This window comes from Mustela lutreola, chromosome 8, assembly GCF_030435805.1.
Source record: "Mustela lutreola isolate mMusLut2 chromosome 8, mMusLut2.pri, whole genome shotgun sequence".
NCBI classification, from domain to species: Eukaryota; Metazoa; Chordata; class Mammalia; order Carnivora; family Mustelidae; genus Mustela; species Mustela lutreola.
Window position 1 is genome coordinate 25,261,402 of NC_081297.1, and position 16,911 is coordinate 25,278,312.

General features: G+C 38.4%; 1 protein-coding gene across 1 annotated transcript in view; it reads left to right on the forward strand.

Moving 5' to 3' along the window:
- ITGA8 (integrin subunit alpha 8) overlaps positions 1-16,911 on the forward strand; it is a 171,129-nt gene that overhangs the window by 27,690 nt on the left and 126,528 nt on the right. The window contains exons 5-8 of the mRNA XM_059184049.1: positions 3,154-3,215; positions 4,524-4,569; positions 12,024-12,149; positions 13,258-13,302. Coding sequence (XP_059040032.1) covers positions 3,154-3,215; positions 4,524-4,569; positions 12,024-12,149; positions 13,258-13,302 — 279 coding nt within the window. The remainder of the gene's footprint in view (positions 1-3,153; positions 3,216-4,523; positions 4,570-12,023; positions 12,150-13,257; positions 13,303-16,911) is intronic.

Sequence of the window (16,911 nt, forward strand, 5' to 3'; positions counted from 1 at the left end):
CTTCTTGCCTTGGGGATCTATCATACTCTTCAACCAGCATGGGGAGTAATTGTTTATATAACTTGTCACTGCCTCTTGTTCTGCACTCAAGTCAAAACAAAGCACGTGGCACTTAGATATGAATCTGAGCCTTTCTCTGAAAATAATAATTGTAGCCATCCTATGTCTTGAGTGACACAGGCACATGATGATGCCAAAACTTACTGTTTATTTTCCTAAATAAAAGAACAACTTGACGAAGGTAAATATGGAGGTTATGTGGAATTGCAGAATAGCTAAATAAATCACCAAAAATTCTTTCAACTCTAGTACACAGCTATAGTTTTCATATTCCTCGTGGTCACTCTCTTACTACAAATACTTCTTCCTCCTTAAATTCACTCAAGGAGCGGACTTCCTGTCCTTCCCCTGGGAGTTCACAGTTCATTAACACAAAGCCAGCTTGTTCAGGAGCATATGGCAATATCACAGAAGGAACATCAGCAATATTATTTTCAAAAGAGAATTTAAAGAACTCTCTCATGTTCATTCCATACCATAAACATACCCCACTGGTCGGTTAAGTAATATGGGAACTAATCTGCCCATTCATATTCATGACAGGCCTACAGCTCTCAGGATCATTCATAATTCAGGGGAGGATTATTTACATGCGGTCTTCCAACAAACAGTAGTGAGTGACCAGCACGATTCCCTGGATTCTTCAGTTCATTCTGGGACATAATTGTAAGGTTTACAGATGCTCCAAAGTTCCAGGAAGATAGATTCTTTTAGGTCTCATGAATGACAACTCTACAAAAAAAAAAAAAAAAAATCACCTCACATTCTCTTCTAACCACTGCTTCAAATAAACATTTGGAGTTGGTTATTTCTCCATGAGTTTCATAAAGAAATGAGTGTTTTCTCTTAATTTTTTCAGTTTCCTGTTTTGAAGAAATAATTTCTCAAAATGGTCATATTTCTTCCTTTTTGAATAATTTACAATATTAAAAATGAAAGAAAGACTTGCTTTTAAAATGGATTTCTAAAGAGGTTAATATATTTTCAAATATACTCAAGATTACACATATATGTTTACAGAATCATATATCAGGTATTCATATAGAAATATTTACACACATGAACTTCCAGAAAATTGGTACCCAGACATCAGAAGTTATACAGATGAAACTTTAGGGAACTTTGTAGCATTAGAACTATGAACCATAAAATATAGTTTAAAATATGGAAGAAATTTCATAAAAATACAGTGTAAGATGTTGTGCACTTAAAAATTACAGAGGGTAAATCTCATGTTAAAATATTTTTACCCAAAAAAACAAACAAGGGGACACAAGAATTTTTTTGTAGGTGATAGAAATCCTTGTTACTTTGATTTTGATGATGGTTTCATGGATGTATGCCTATGTCCAAATTCATCAAAATGCACATACTAAAATATACAGGTTTTTTTGTATATTAAGTATACCTGAATAAAGCTGGGGAAAAAAAACTTTAGCTTTAAAAAAACCCCACAAGATATTAATGGACATTAGAATTAAAAACAGGTATTATAAAAAAATAGTGTGTATTCGATAGAACAGTGTATTATAATATACAGGGAGCATCTGGAGAAGAATGGATGATGACAATGCTAAAATTATCCAAGGACTAACCACGGAAAGAAAAAAACAGAAGACCTTCTATAAAAAGCTAGAAAGGCCAGATCTATCAAAAATCTTCTGAAACGGGCACACCTAGTCTATATATTTTTCCTATGAGGTCCACTTCCTTTCCTGCTCTTATTTTAGTTTCCATTCAGGAATATCCTTGATAAAAAAGGAGTAATTATTTGCATGTTCATACCAAGCTACATAATGATTGAGATGCCTCCTCAACTGAACTACATTTTGATTTTATGCTAAGCACTTTAGAAGTTGTAGACTGGGGGCACCTGGGTGGCTCAGTGGGTTAAGTGTCTGCTTTCAGCTCAGGTCATGATCCCAGGGTCCTGGGATTGAGCCCTGCATCAGGCTCCCTGCTTAGCCGGGAGTCTGCTTCTCCCACTCCTGCTCCCCCTGCTTATGCTCTGCCTCTCTCTCTCCCTCTGTGTCAAATAATAAATAAGATAAAATAAAATTTTAAAAGCTGTAGACAGTACTAAATTCCTGATCCTAATGTCCTAGAAACTTTCTAACAATCTCCTGTGAATCCACTGGTTGATCTGCCCATAATCTTAAAAACAGTATGATAAAGACCTATTGGACATTCAGTTAGTGAATTATATTGGATAGAGTGCAAAATAAGCCATTACTAGAGGGCTTTCTCTTTTGAGAACACTGATATTCCAATGCACCCACGTAATTTGTTGTGACCAAAAATACAATTTCCAAATGTACCTAACTCATGCTAATAGAATAATTTCAGGGGCACCTGCATGGCTCAGTGGTTTAAAGCCTCTGCCTTCAGCTCAGGTCATAATCTCAGGGTCCTGGGATCGAGCCCCACATCGGGCTCTCTGCTCAGCGGGGAGCCTGCTTCCTCCTCTCTCTCTGCCTGCCTCTCTGCCTACTTGTGATCTCTGTCTGTTAAATAAATAAATAAAATCTTAAAAAAAAAGAATAATTTCAAATGAATTTCCTTTTGATAATCATTAAAATTGGAATCCTTTTGGCGTCCTCAGCAGAAAGCATCTGCCCAGGTACCCATGTTTACCTCTCTTTTTCTCAAGGGATTTCCTTAGGAATGACATGTGTGGCTTCCTACGGAACACACAGGCAGCTCGGAAAAACACTACCACCACTTGGGCAATGCAGAACATAGCTGAGAGGAGGAGAGTTTATTTCTTCAAACAAACATGAGTTGTAAAACCCAAATATCATGGCTCCAAGGGACGTTATTCCTAGTGATCTTACTACAGAATATCAATGACATTTAGGACAAGAAAATAACTGGAAATATATTTCAGAACTCACTCAGATTGAATTTTTTTTTTTTTTTTTTTTTTTTTTTTTTTTTTTTTTTTCAGATTGAATTTTTTAAAATACAAAACACATATTGGTCATTTTAAATTTAGAAGTCTATAGAGAAAACAGCAGAATATCCTGAATTGGTTATTAAAATATATCTTGGAAATGATGATGTTATAACATTCCTTTATTTTGATCACTCTAGGTAATGCTGATCCAGAAGGCCAGGGTTACTGCCAAGCAGGATTTAGTCTGGATTTTTATAAGGTGAATGCCTTTGGTCTTGTAGCTTCTAATATTTGTTTTCTCTGTTTGTTTATTTGTGTGTTTTGTTTGTTTGTTTGTTTGTTTTTGTGGGTTCTTTTTTTGGGGGGGTTCCTTCTGTCTCTCACTCTCATCCCCACCCCCCATAAACCACCACCACTAAATGAACCTTTAAGGTATATATCTGGCCTGTTTGGGCAACTTCTTCAAATATTTTTGGTTGCTCTTTATTTTCATTAATCTATGCAGATGACAAACTATTAAAATAGCACAGAAATACATCTGAGGAAAAGCAACAGTCTTTCTTCCCATCTCTTGTGATAGTCATTTTATTTTTGTGTGTGTGATAGTCATTTTAAATGAAAAAATTTCTAAAACTTCGTGAGAGAAATGTGCTTCCAAAAAAAAAAAAAAATCACAAGAATCAATAAATCGCTTTATCTCGTAGCTATAATTCACTGATGAGATTTAACATTAGTGTCAAAATTCACACATCCTTTCACAAAATCAAAAACAGAGATGCCTAGTAAGACAAGAGGGGACAAGGATTTCATCGTTATGGAAATAGTATAGAAAAAATTATTTCGCATACCAAGTTCATTGCCTTTTTTATCATTGTCCTTTTTCCCTTCCACTGAAAGTTAAGGTTGGAGAGCTTGGAAGATGGGGTTTTAAAGAGAAGGAAAAATTTGTATTTGCCAATCTGGAGTTTTTACTTTCTCTCCTGAGAGGGAGCGAGGGGGCTGGATAGAGATGTATGGATAAAATAAGCATTATTGTTGCCTTGAGATAAATAGAACCCAAATTTTCTTTTTGTGGCAAAAGCTCAAAAGATCATTTCTGATAAATTACACAGCATTAAACTTGTATATATTTTGCTTATCTGAGGCAGGGCCAGAGCACTGAATTTATATATCCTCAAGGGAGATAATTCAACTTAGCTAATGGAGTCCAATGAAAATTATTTAATAGGTTAACACACTAAATAGTGGAAAGCAAGAATAGGAAATAAAATGAGCTGCATGCCTCCGATAGAAGGGCCTCATTTAAAAATTGCTTTTTTATGTATAACAAATTGTTAGAGCAATGCCTATTCACAATGATTTATTACTTAAAAAAAAAAAAAAGTCTGGAGGGATGGGGTGGCTGGGTGATGGACATCACCGAGCATAGTGATATGGTGAGTGCTGTGAATTGTGTAAGACAGACGAATCACAGACCTGTACCCCTGAAACAAATAATATGTTATATGTTAATTTTTTTTTAAAAGTCTGTTTTCCTTTTCTAATCGTTGCTGTTTCTGTTTTGTAGAATGGAGACCTCATAGTAGGAGGACCAGGAAGCTTTTATTGGCAAGGTACGTCCCACTCGCAGAGAAGAAATGCCCATTTGTTGTTACTAACATAGAGATGAGGTACAAGGAACAATCCAATGTTAACCTTTTATTATATTCATTTGTTTTATCCATGTTCATAATTGCCCAAATGATTGAGCTATCATTTCCCCTTGAACATTGTTATATAAATGATATTTTAAGATACTGCTGCAGCTTAATTCATTAATTCACCAAGTATTTACAGAGGCTGTGCCAGGGTTTGTGCCAGATGCTGGGGATATGGTGATGAGTAAAGACAGACATTGTTCCTACCCTCACAAGGTTTATACGTGGGGGAAGGTGGGGGCATTCGTCCAGCACTCGTGCCAAGTACGAGACACTCTGCACATGGTCCTTGCCGTGAAGGGCAGGCATGTCATGATGGAGCCGTTAAGAGTGGAGAAAGCTTCTCCCAGGACGGCCCTTGCAGATGTTTTGTCCTCTGTGACTGAAATTACAACCTGTGCTCTGCTTAGGGAGCCTTGAGCTAGGTGCAGGACGGCATCAGCCTGTACAGGCCGATGCCTCCTAATTCTTAGAAAGGTGTTACATAGGCCAGCAGCTACCCTAAGGTCAACTAACTTGAAAGCAAGCAACCCTGAAGGGAGATCTGAACTTTGCTAGGAGGTAACTAGCAAAGAGAGAAGGGACTATATGGGAAGGTTCTATGATCTGAAACTGAACAGTCAGGTGAGAGGAAGGGAAGCCAGGGTGACCAGAGTCAGGAGATTGGGGAGGAGCTGCTGAGAGGTATGGAGCAGGACCCTTGGCCATGAAGAGCTTGCAGGCCAATATAAGCAACTTTTTCTTTATCCTGAAAATAATAAGAAGTCCCTGGTAGATTGCAGGAGTTTAAATAGATGGCCGTAGCTACATTGTTGCTTGTCTTGAGAATAATGGGAAATGGTTTTAAGCATGGAATGCTATGATCAGATCTGTGTTTTGAAACGATCATTCTGGCCGCTATGTGGAAAATGGATTAGAGTTGGCCAAAGTGAGCTATCCCCAAAGCCATTATAAAGTGATAAGTCTGTTATAAGTTTATAAGGTAAACTAACTATAAGATTTAGTTAAAGACACTTGCTACTTAGAAAAGTTAATAGTACAGATTGAATAGGAGGAGAAATTAGAGAGATGCTTTGGAAGGAAAACAGGCCACCTAGCTAATGGGTTGGGTATGTGAGGGTGAGGGTAGGGAGGGGAGGGGAGGGGAGGATGCCCAGCATAACTTTCTGACTTTTGCATTTGTGTGGGTATACGTGGGTCCCGTTCACTGAGATGAGAACAGGTTTGGAGTGGAATGGAGAGGGAAGACTATGAGTTTGCTTTTGGTTTTGTTGAATATGAAAATGTTTGAGATATACAAGGCTTTTCACATTAGTGTTTAGATATACGGGCTTCAGGTCTGAGAAGACATCTAGGCTAAAATACAAACCTCCATCACTTGTGTATTGGTAACAAGTAAAGCCATGGGTGTGGGTGGGATGCCTACAGAGAAGTGATGGAGAATATTCGCTGAATTTTGGCTGTAACATTGAGGATAAAGATAGAGTAGCTATGAGAGAGGTGAATAGTTGAGTGAAGTTTTTCTTTTAAAATGGTAGACACCAGATCATATTAAAAAGCCAATGGAAGAGTATAAATATTGGGAGTCTGAAAAAGATGCTGGAGTAGGAGGACCCTAAGCTCCCCTTGTCCCACAGATACAACTAGAAAACACTCCTATCAGTGTCAATAGCCCAGAAAACAGCCCCAAGATTGGCAGAACAAATGCTACAACTAACTGTAGAGAAGAGACCATACTGAAGAAGGGAGGTAGGGCGGAGATGTGGTAGAGAGCTAACCAGACCCCCGGGCTGTCCTTGGGAGGGAAGGACACTGCAGGGCCAGAGAAGGAGGGAAATAGGCTATCATGTCAGGGATTCCTCAGGGGGATGACAAATCCCTATGATATTGGCTTTGAAAACCAGAGGGACTGCCTTTCATGGGTTCTTATAACCAATGGAACTTAAAACCTGGAACTTTCAAAATCAATGAACTCGGCTCCGAGAGAACGAACCAGGCAAGAGGAAACTGAGTCCCTCTCTAAAGAGATAGCACAATAAACAACCCCTGGGGAGATACCGCATAGAAGCTGTGGTTTGTAAAGTAACTGGGATCCACAGGAAGGAGAGTTGGCTACTAAACTCAGAGTGTGTGCTGATGGAGCAGAGACAATTGGGGAACTTCTCCAGAAAGAAAGGAGCTGACAGGTGCCATTTCCTCCCAAGACCCCCAGCATAAACACGCCACCTTGTAGCGTGGTGGTGCTACTAACACTCACTACAGAACTTGCTAACACTGTCAGCCTACCCTTTGCACTTCTGTCAATCTGTCCCCCTCTAGCCAGACCAGCCTCAGTCGCAGCTGCTGCAGGCCCCCTCCCACAGACCAGCAAAACACCTATTAATGCTTTGCCTCCTGCCCCCGTGCACTTTGAGGATCCATTCCTTTAATACTCTTGACCAGAAGACATCCAAAGTGGTGCCACCAGCCTGGCAGTGTGCCAGCAGCCTTGACAAGGGCCAGCAGCATTCCACAGTGGCTCCTGGCCTGGGGAGAGGAAAAGGTAACCACATGCACCTGTCAGACTGTGGCCCCAGAAGTGGGAAGACACCTGCTGTGGGGGACAGACACTGCTGTGCCCACCAGTGAGAGTTTCTCAGGCAACAACATGGCGGGGGGGTGGGGTTCAGTGATGCTGCATCTCTGGCAGATGCCTGGTCTGACTCCACTCAAGCCCAAGGCGGCCCCAGATTGGCCCACTAACAGCAGAGGGACCAAACCCTGCCCACAACAGGCAAAGAGAGTTACTGTGGATGCCCGGACTGAAGGAAAAGTAGCTCAGCCACAGCAACAGGGCACATACGACACACATAGGAGACACTTCTGAAGTGCCAGCTTCTCATAAACCGGTGACACTGCTGTGTTGAGCTTCTCTGTTTCATAAGGCCACTCCTTTCAAGAGCAGGAGATGTAGCTGACTTTCCTAGTACACACAAACAGACACAGAGATTTGGATGAAATGAGGAGACAGAGGATTATGTCCCAAATGGAAGAATGGGACAAATAGCACAGTACGAGACCTAAGCAAAATGGAGATAAATAATATGCCCAATGGAGAATTTAAAGTAGTAATGATACGGGGCACCTGGGTGGCTCAGTGGTTAAGCCTTTGCCTTCAGCTCGGGTCATGATCCTGGCATCCCGGGATTGAGCCCCATATGGGGCTCTCTGCTCAGCAGGGAGCCTGCATCCCCCCACCCCTTTGCCTGCCTTTCTGCCTACTTGTGATCTCTCTGTCAATATATAAATAAAATCTTTTTTAAAAAAAAGACCTTTAAAGTAGTAATGATAAAGAGACACATGGAACTTGAGGAACGAGTGGAGGACAGCAATGACCCTTATCAAAAAGATAGAAAACATAAAAAGGAACCAATCAGAGATGAAGAACAATAAACCACATAAAAATGCATGAAATGAAATAAATAATAGACTAGAGGAAGCAGAGAAACAGATCAGTGACTTGGAGGACAGAGCAATGGAAAGAAACCAAGCTGACAAGTGAGGGGGAAAAAGTAATGCAAAATGAAAAGACTTCAGGAATTCAGTGACACCGTCAAGCATAATCACTTTCACATTAGAAGGGTCCCAGAAGAGAAAGAAAAGGGGGCAGAAAATTTATCTGAAGAAATAATAGCAGAAAACTTTCCAAATCTGGGGAAGGAAACAGAAATCCAGATCCAGGAGGTACAGGGAGTCCCCAGTAAAATCAATGGAAGGAGGTGCACACCAAGATGCATAAGTTATTAAAATGGCAAAAATAACATATCAATAGGATATATTCACAGAACTAGGACAAACAATCCTAAAATTTGTACGGAACCACAAACGGCCCTGATTAGCCATAGCAATCTTGAAAAAGAAAAGCAAAATGGAGGTATCACAATTCCAGATTTCAAGTTATACTACAAAACTGTAGAAATCAAAACAGTGTAGTACGGGCACAAAAATAGACACACAGGCCAATGGAACAGAATGGAGAGCCCAGAAATATACTCATGATTATACACTCAATTAATCTTCAACAAAGGAGGCAAGAATATCCAATGGGAAAAAGTCTCTTCAAAAAATGGTATTGAGGGCGCCTGAGTGGCTCAATGGGTTAAGCCACTGCCTTCGGCTCAGGTCATGATCTCAGGGTCCTGGGATCAAGTCCCACATCGGGCTCTCTGTTCTGCGGGGAGCCTGCTTCCTCTTCTCTCTCTCTCTCTCTGCCTGCCTCTCTGCCTACTTGTGATCTTTCTCTGTCAAATAAATAAATTCTTAATTTAAAAAGAAATGGTATTGAGAAAACTAAAAAATTACATGCCAAAAAATGAAATTGGAGGACTTTTGACACTATACACAAAAATATACTCAAAATGGATCATGGACCTAAATGTGAGACCTGAAACCATAAAATCCTAGAAGAGAGCTCAGGCAGTCATTTCTCTGACATTGGCCATGGCAACATTTTCTAGGTATGTCTCCTGAGGCAAGGGAAACAAAACCAAAAATAAGGTATTGCGACTATTTCAAAATAAAAATCTGCATGGCAAAGGAAGCAATTAACAAAACTGGAAAACAACCTACTGAATGGGAAAAGATATTTGCAAATGATAAACCCAATAAAGAATAAGTATCTAAAATATATAAAGAACTTCCACAACTCAACACCAAAAAATAGATATTCCAATTAAAAGTGGTCAGAAAAGTTGAACAGACATTTCTCTAAAGACACACAGATGCTAAGAGACGCATGAAAAGATGCTCAGTGTCACTAATCATCAGGGAAATGAAAATCAAAACCACAATGAGATACCACCTCCCACCTAACAGAATGGCTATAATCACAACAGAAGAAGCAACAAATGTTGGCAAGGATGTAGAGAAAAGGGAGTCCTGATGTACTTTTGGTGGGAATGCAAACTGGTGTGTCCACTGTGAAGGCTTCCTCTGAAAATTAAAAATAGAATTACCAAATGATCCCAAAATTTCACTACTGGGTATTTACACAAAGAATACAAAAACACTAAATCAGAAAGGTACATGCACCCCCATGTTTATTTCAGCATTCCTTACAACACCCTAATTATGGAAGCAGGCCAGCTGTGCATCAAGAGATGAATGGATAAAGAAGTGGTATATAACAATGGAATACTACTCAGCCATAAACAAGAATGAAATCTTGCCATTTGCCCCTCCATGGGTGGATCTAGAGAGTATATTACTCAGTGAAATAAGTGAATCATAGAAAGACAAATTCTATTATTTAATTCATATGTGGAATTTAAGAAACAAAACAAATGAACAAATTTAAAAAAGAGAAAAATCAAAACACAGACCCTGACTATAGAGAACAAAATGATGGTTATCAGAAGGGAGAAGGGGGGGCAAGGGATGAGTGAAATATGTGAAAGGGATTAAGAGTACATTTCTTTTGACAAGCACTGAGTAATGAATAGAATTATTGTATCACTACGTTGTACACCTGAAACTAATATAACACTGGGTGTTAACTATACTGGAATTAAAATAAAAAATAAATTAATAAGAAACTACAAACTTTTTTTTAAAAAACCAATGGAAGAGATCTGGGAGATGGGTTTATGATAAAATTGTGTGTGAAATTACTGTTAAGCTTCATTCATATATATAAATACAACTATGAACATCAAATAATTAACATTTCAGTCTTAAAAATTATTTTGTAAATTGAAAAACTGTATTTTATGCAGCAGATGGTTATAAAGTAAAGATTATGTGTGTTTAAAAAGATTTTCTTCTAATTCACTTGACTAGATAATCAATCTAATTCACTTGATTAGATACTTTTTTCCTTTCCTTAAAGTTAAAATGTCAGATACTGATGATTTGCTGAAAAGTAACCATACCAAGGAGATTTAGAAGCGTTGTCTGTGATAGGTAATGTCAAATTTTATTTAGGCTTAAGATTATAATGTATATTGAAGCAGCTAAAGGAAACAGACAAAGGCAGTGTGTACGTGGGAGGTGAGAAGGGGGTATTTAGATTTAAACCAGAGAAAATTGGCAAATTGTTCACAGTCATTTCAGGCACAGTCACTGGGAAATATTTATGGTCAGATTTGATAATTTTATTCCTTTTGGACTTCAAACAGAAAGACTGTGAATTACCACTAAATTCCCAAAGAATAATTTGGCTTTCAAACTAATATTAATATTAAATATTGGTTTCTTGAAATCCTTTCTCCAGTTTTCTCCCAAAAAGCATGAGATCACATTTGTCCCTTAGATGTCCATTATAAATATAGGAATGCATGGAAATTGTGGTGGAAAATTGCTGGCCATCTTCTGGTTATTTGACCACCCCAATATGATCGTATTTCAAGACTTTTAATAGTGACTTTATTTGGGAGATATTAGCCAGTTCTTAGCATATCATTGTTGGCAGCCATGGATTCCTTTTTCTTTTTCTTTCTTTTTTTTTTTCTAAAATTCTGGGTTTCACTGGACCTCATAGCCTCCCATTGTCCTAATTTATTCTCTATGTATACATTTTAGCATTAAAATTTTAGCATAACAAATAAAGGGCTCAAAGGTTATGTAATTCCCTCTCTTACATAACTGATAGATTTCACAATCTATTAATTAAGTGATTTAGATTTAATCTGTATTTTGTGAGAACACAAAAAATTTTCTTAGAATGCCAAAGAAGACCTTGGTTGTAATGACAAATACCCTGAAAGCAAAACCACATGACTTGAGGGAAACCACTCATGCTCTCTGGGCCTCAGTTTCTCCACCTATAAGAAGTCATATTTTGGCTAGGTGATCTCAGAATTAGATGATGTTTCTTCTAGCCACGATGTTCCAGATTAAAAATTTAATCCAGGGGCTCCTGGGTGGCTCAGTGGGCTAAACCTCTGCCTTTGGCTCAGGTCATGATCTCAGGGTCCTGGGATCGAGTAGGGAGCCCGCTTCCTCCTTTCTCTCTGCCTGCCTGTCTGTCTACTTGTGATCTCTGTCTGTCAAATAAATAAATAAAATCTTTAAAAAAATTTAATCCATAAAGTTTGCCAACAGGTGTCTTTATTCAGATATTTTTCCCACTTGGAGATGGCGTATGTATTGCGAAGGCATTGGGAAGACAGATAAAATTATGTAGTTCATCTTTGGTTCTTCTGTCAGAATAGAAAGTTCTGTCCAGCTGTAACCAGCTTTACCTTGCAGTTTGGCAGGTGGGAAAATTCATCATCAAAAACGCAAGCAATTCCATGATTATTTTCAGGGGAGGATATGTTACTCAGATTCTGCCCAAGGAGGGCCTGCCTCTTGCATTCATTCAGCTAATGTATTCATTTGTTTGAACACAGGTCAGGTGATCACTGCCAGTATTGCCGATATCATTGCAGATTACTCATTCAAGGATATTCTAAGGAAATTGGCTCGAGAAAAACAGACGGACGTGGCTCCAGCTTCCTATGATGATAGTTACCTTGGTGAGAATTGTTGCTCAACCCACTCGTTGTTCTCAAAAGGCAAACATATTAAATGTAGATGCAAATTTTATTCCTCACTTATCTAATATTATTCTGTAACTTATGTGAATTTTCATTCCTTGCTAGCTTAGAATGGACTTTATTTTTGTCGAACCATGTTATAAAAGTCTTTTCTTTAGATTCAGCCTACTTTATAGACTCTGTAACAGATTCTTTCTGCATATTCAACAACCATTCTTTTATTTTAAAAATGTCAATAAATTAGACTTAGGTGCATACATCCTTCACAGAATAAAACACTGGCCTCAGCCCCAAAGTCAGTATCTTACTTACTGGGGGATTTTGATGGTTGCTTTTGTGTTTTGATTTAGGCTGTAGTATGCGGTTATGCAATCAAACACCAACTATCATAGTGTGTTGCACATAAAATATTTTGCCAGTTGTAGAGAGTATGAGTTAGTGGAGCTGTCCAGCGCTATAGGGGCAACATGCTAGCGGTCCTTTCCAGTTTTTAGAGCAACAACAAAAGACCTTCTAGTTGCTAGAATGTTGTCAAAATGTATTATATGCAAACCATACGACCTCATTGAACCTCTGTTGCTTCCCAATTTTGGCATTTTGATTGCTTGATAAATTAAGCAAAATATAGTTGTATTTTTTTACCTCACCTCACTTTAGAGGTAAGTGCAACTTGTGGAAAACCATCCTTAAAGAAATTAGGAAACAGACCTTCTTGATGATAAGCAGCAGCAAAACCTGAGCAAAAAGGATAGCTTTCAGAGCATCACCTCTGATCCTGATGAGTCAGCAACCTTAAAATGAGGTGGCCCCCATTTACACTTTAAGGTGGATTATGAAGCATCCTTCAGAATCAGAATTGTGCTGCCAGGCCTCAGGAGAAGCAGATTGATTACGCTTCCAGGATTTAGTACAGAACTGCTTATCTTGGCATCACTAATTTTTCCCTCTGCAGAACCCTTAACTTTTATGTTACAGTATTTGTTGAGATTTCTGAGCAAACAGTACTATGGTAATTCTTTTGTTTTTCTAGACATAGCTCATTTGTAAAGCCTTCAAGTGTGATTGGTTTTTCTTTTCTTTAACACAGGATATTCAGTTGCTGCTGGGGAATTTACTGGAGACTCTGAGCAAGGTGAGACATTATTGAATGTAAGGCATTTATAAAGCACGAGGAAAGATAAGGTGACCTAAAAAGCCCCTTCATAAATGTAATTTTCTTCACTACACAAAATGTATAAAAATGGAATCCCAGAATGTATATGATAACAATCTATAGAAAAAAAAACAAAATACACTTCAGCACAGCTTTTTAAGTCTCAAGAAATTCTGTAAGACTGAATATCCATCTTTATAAAATGTAGTTAAGCAACAAAACACAAGTACAGTAATCCTATGTTACGCATAAAAAAATAGGGTGATTAAATGGCCTACACAAAAGCTATGCTGTTAGTGAGAGATCAAATTTAAGAAATCAACATTTCCCATATTTAATTTAATTTCTGGGATCTCATGTTAGACATATCCATACTAAATTCCCTACTGGACTCCAAAACAACATCTCCATGTTATTTCCTTTTCCCCTTTGGACATGCTCAAGCCCAAAATAATGGAATGAATTAACCCCTATTCTCATATATGCCCCTCACCTCTGTCCTCTATATCTTGAGAAGACTGTCATCCCTGGTTTCAATCCACTGAGTCTGACGCCACTCTAATTTCCAGTGGTCAAATGCTACTTTTTTTTTTTTTTTTTTTTTTTTTTTAAGTATAATTTCAATTGTCGTCTCCTCCAGAAATCCTTCTTTCACTTCCTTCTGTAAACTCCTATCTCATCTCATCTCATTTTTCTCTCTCATAAGGCATTTAGCATTCACTTATTTGTCCAATATTTTTTGAGCACCTACTCTACGCCAGGCTCTGTGTTAAGTGCTGAACATACAGAGGCGAACAGATGGTCCTTGAACTGAGTTTATGGTCCTAGTGGGCCTGATAGGCATTAAAGAACAACCCAAAATACCTGATTAAAAATTGTAGTAGTGGGCGCCTAGGTGGCTCAGTGGGTTAAGGCTAAGCCTTCGGCTCAGGTCATGATCCTAGGGTCCTGGGATCGAGCCCCATATTGGTCTCTCTGCTTGGCGGGGCATCTGCTTCCCCCTCTCTCTCTGCCTGTCTCTCTGCCTACTTGTGTTCTCTGTGAAATAAATAAATAAAATAATTGTTAAAAATTGTAGTAAGTACTAGAATAAAGTTCTAAACATGAAATGAATCCAACCCTCATGACTTAATCACCTTTCAGAAACCCTGCCTCCTGAGACCATCGCATTAGGGGTTAGGTTTCAATACTACAAATTTTGGGGGGGGGACACAAATATTCAGTCCATAGGAATACCTATCACATACAAGACTGGTATTGATTATTGAATGACTCAATCATCAATCAATCAGTATTTTCATCTTGTTTCATACGAACCTTAACTACTTTTTACTAATGTGTTTTAATGAACTCACAAAGCATTAAGAGTAAATGAAATGTGGCCATCCCTAGAAATCATCAGAGCTCTGTTAATTGTTTCACGTCAACAGGACCCACAAAGCAGAAATTCACAGAGAATAAAACACTTTATGCAGTGAGGTAGGGGTTGAAAGCAGGGTGTTTTTTTTTTTTTTCTTTAAAAGAACATTTTTCTTGAAATATGAGCTAATTTTTAAAGGTCCTATCTTTCCATTTATTTTTTTCTTCAAGATATTAAAAGACAATCTATTGTGGTAGTTAAAAGCATGGACTTTGGACCCAGACCACTTGAGTTTCAACCCTGACTTTGCCACTTACCAGCTCTGTGACCTAGTTACCTGAATCTCAGTGCCTCTATGTCTTAATTTCTAAAAGATGGTTGTTGGTAATGATGAAGGTGATGGCGATGATGATAATGATAAGGAATGATGATGATGATAATATTATCTATATCATGGGATTCTTATGAGATTAAATAAACTAATCCTATATGTTGATGAAACAGTAGAATAATTCCTGATACATAACAAATGTCATTTAAATATTAGCTATAAGAAGAGAGAACTCTTGGATTAGGCACCATCAGGGTAGAACTGAATTTCTAGTACCTTAGAAGAGTCAAATCTTATAATCACTCAGTGATTAAGCAAAGAGAACTGTAAAATATGCCAAGTGATTTTAAACAACATTAAACTCTTGGAAGTTTCCCCACCCAGTACAGCATTTAGTCCTGACCCATGGAAATTAATAGGGAGTTTACCCCAAAGATACAGATGCAGTGAAAAAAAGGGCCATGGGTACCCCAATGTTCATAGCAGCAATGGCCACCATTGCCAAAACGTGGAAAGAGCCAAGATGCCCTTGAACAGACGAATGGATAAAGAAGATGTGGTCCATACATAAAAGGTTTATCATGAGTTACTGAAATGGATCTAAGAAGAGTCCGTTATTTTCCCTCCCAGCTGAGTATCTTTATATTTGAGTGATAGTTCTAACTCACCTTAAACTCCAATTTCCCCATCTTGATCATTTTTAAATAATTACGAACATTTTAAACCAACATTTACTTTTAATAACTCCTAGTGTTGTAACCATATGAGCCTGCAGACCCCAATGTTACTGAGTGTGAGGGTTGTTGTCTTCTAAATGGAATTCTGAATGTTTATGGAATGCTTAGTAGTGGTTGTCATGTATTTCAAATGGGATAGTCGGTCTTTTTCTGGAATCAGTCAACTCCAGTATGTTGGATGGTGGTTTGCTGTTACATGCCAATTTAATTCATACTAAATAAATATTATTGAAAACTGAGCAGTGTGCTAGCTACCAGTTCTGCCACCTTTCCCAGAAATCTGTCCAGATAGCTTAGTTTTTCTGAGCCTGGTTTATTCTTCAAGGACATGCTTCACCTTCCCTCCAATTGCTGTAGTTGAGCAATCCATGCTCCTGTGTAAAGTTAACCTCTACAGTTTGCACCAGGCTCCATTCCCTCTCATGAATCAAAGAAGGAACTCCAGCCATTCCTAATTCTCTATCTCATATCATCAGGGTTTTCTTTTCTTTTTTTTTTTTAATCATTCCCATGAATATACAAGCATACTGTTATTTTTCACATCTTAAAAACAAAATCTCTTTTTCCACTTCCCCCCTCTAGCAAGCCCCTAGTCTCTGCTTCAAAAGATCTGTCACTCTTCTCTGCCTCTATCTCTGTCTACCAGTTCCACTACCCCGCTCCTCTTAAAGCCACTGCTCAGCTGAAACAGCTTCTGTCAAGCAAACAGAGGCCTCCGTGCAGCTCATCTTCCTTAACCATTAGGAGCATTTGACAGACTTCATCATTACCTCCTCATTTCTTCATTCAAATATCCAGTACTGGCAGTTCCTTCTCCTTCTATTTTATTGATTCCCCTTTAATTTCCCTCATCTCATTGAAGTGTCCCAGGGTTAAATATTTGGACTGTTTCTTTCCTCTTTGAATTTTGGTAATCTCATTCTATCTCACTTATTTTTTCAGCTTATACTGAATTACAGGTCCATGGCACTTCTCCAGATTACACTGAATTCTAGGTTCAGGGGTACATGTTCCAAGATCTAGAACCTCAAACTCAATACTCAACATCTCTATTTGAATAGCTGTCTCAAACTTACTGTGCTCATAAGCAAATGCCTGACCTCCTCCCCGAAACATGGCTTACCCTCCATCATCTCTAGGACAATGCCATGCTCCCAGTT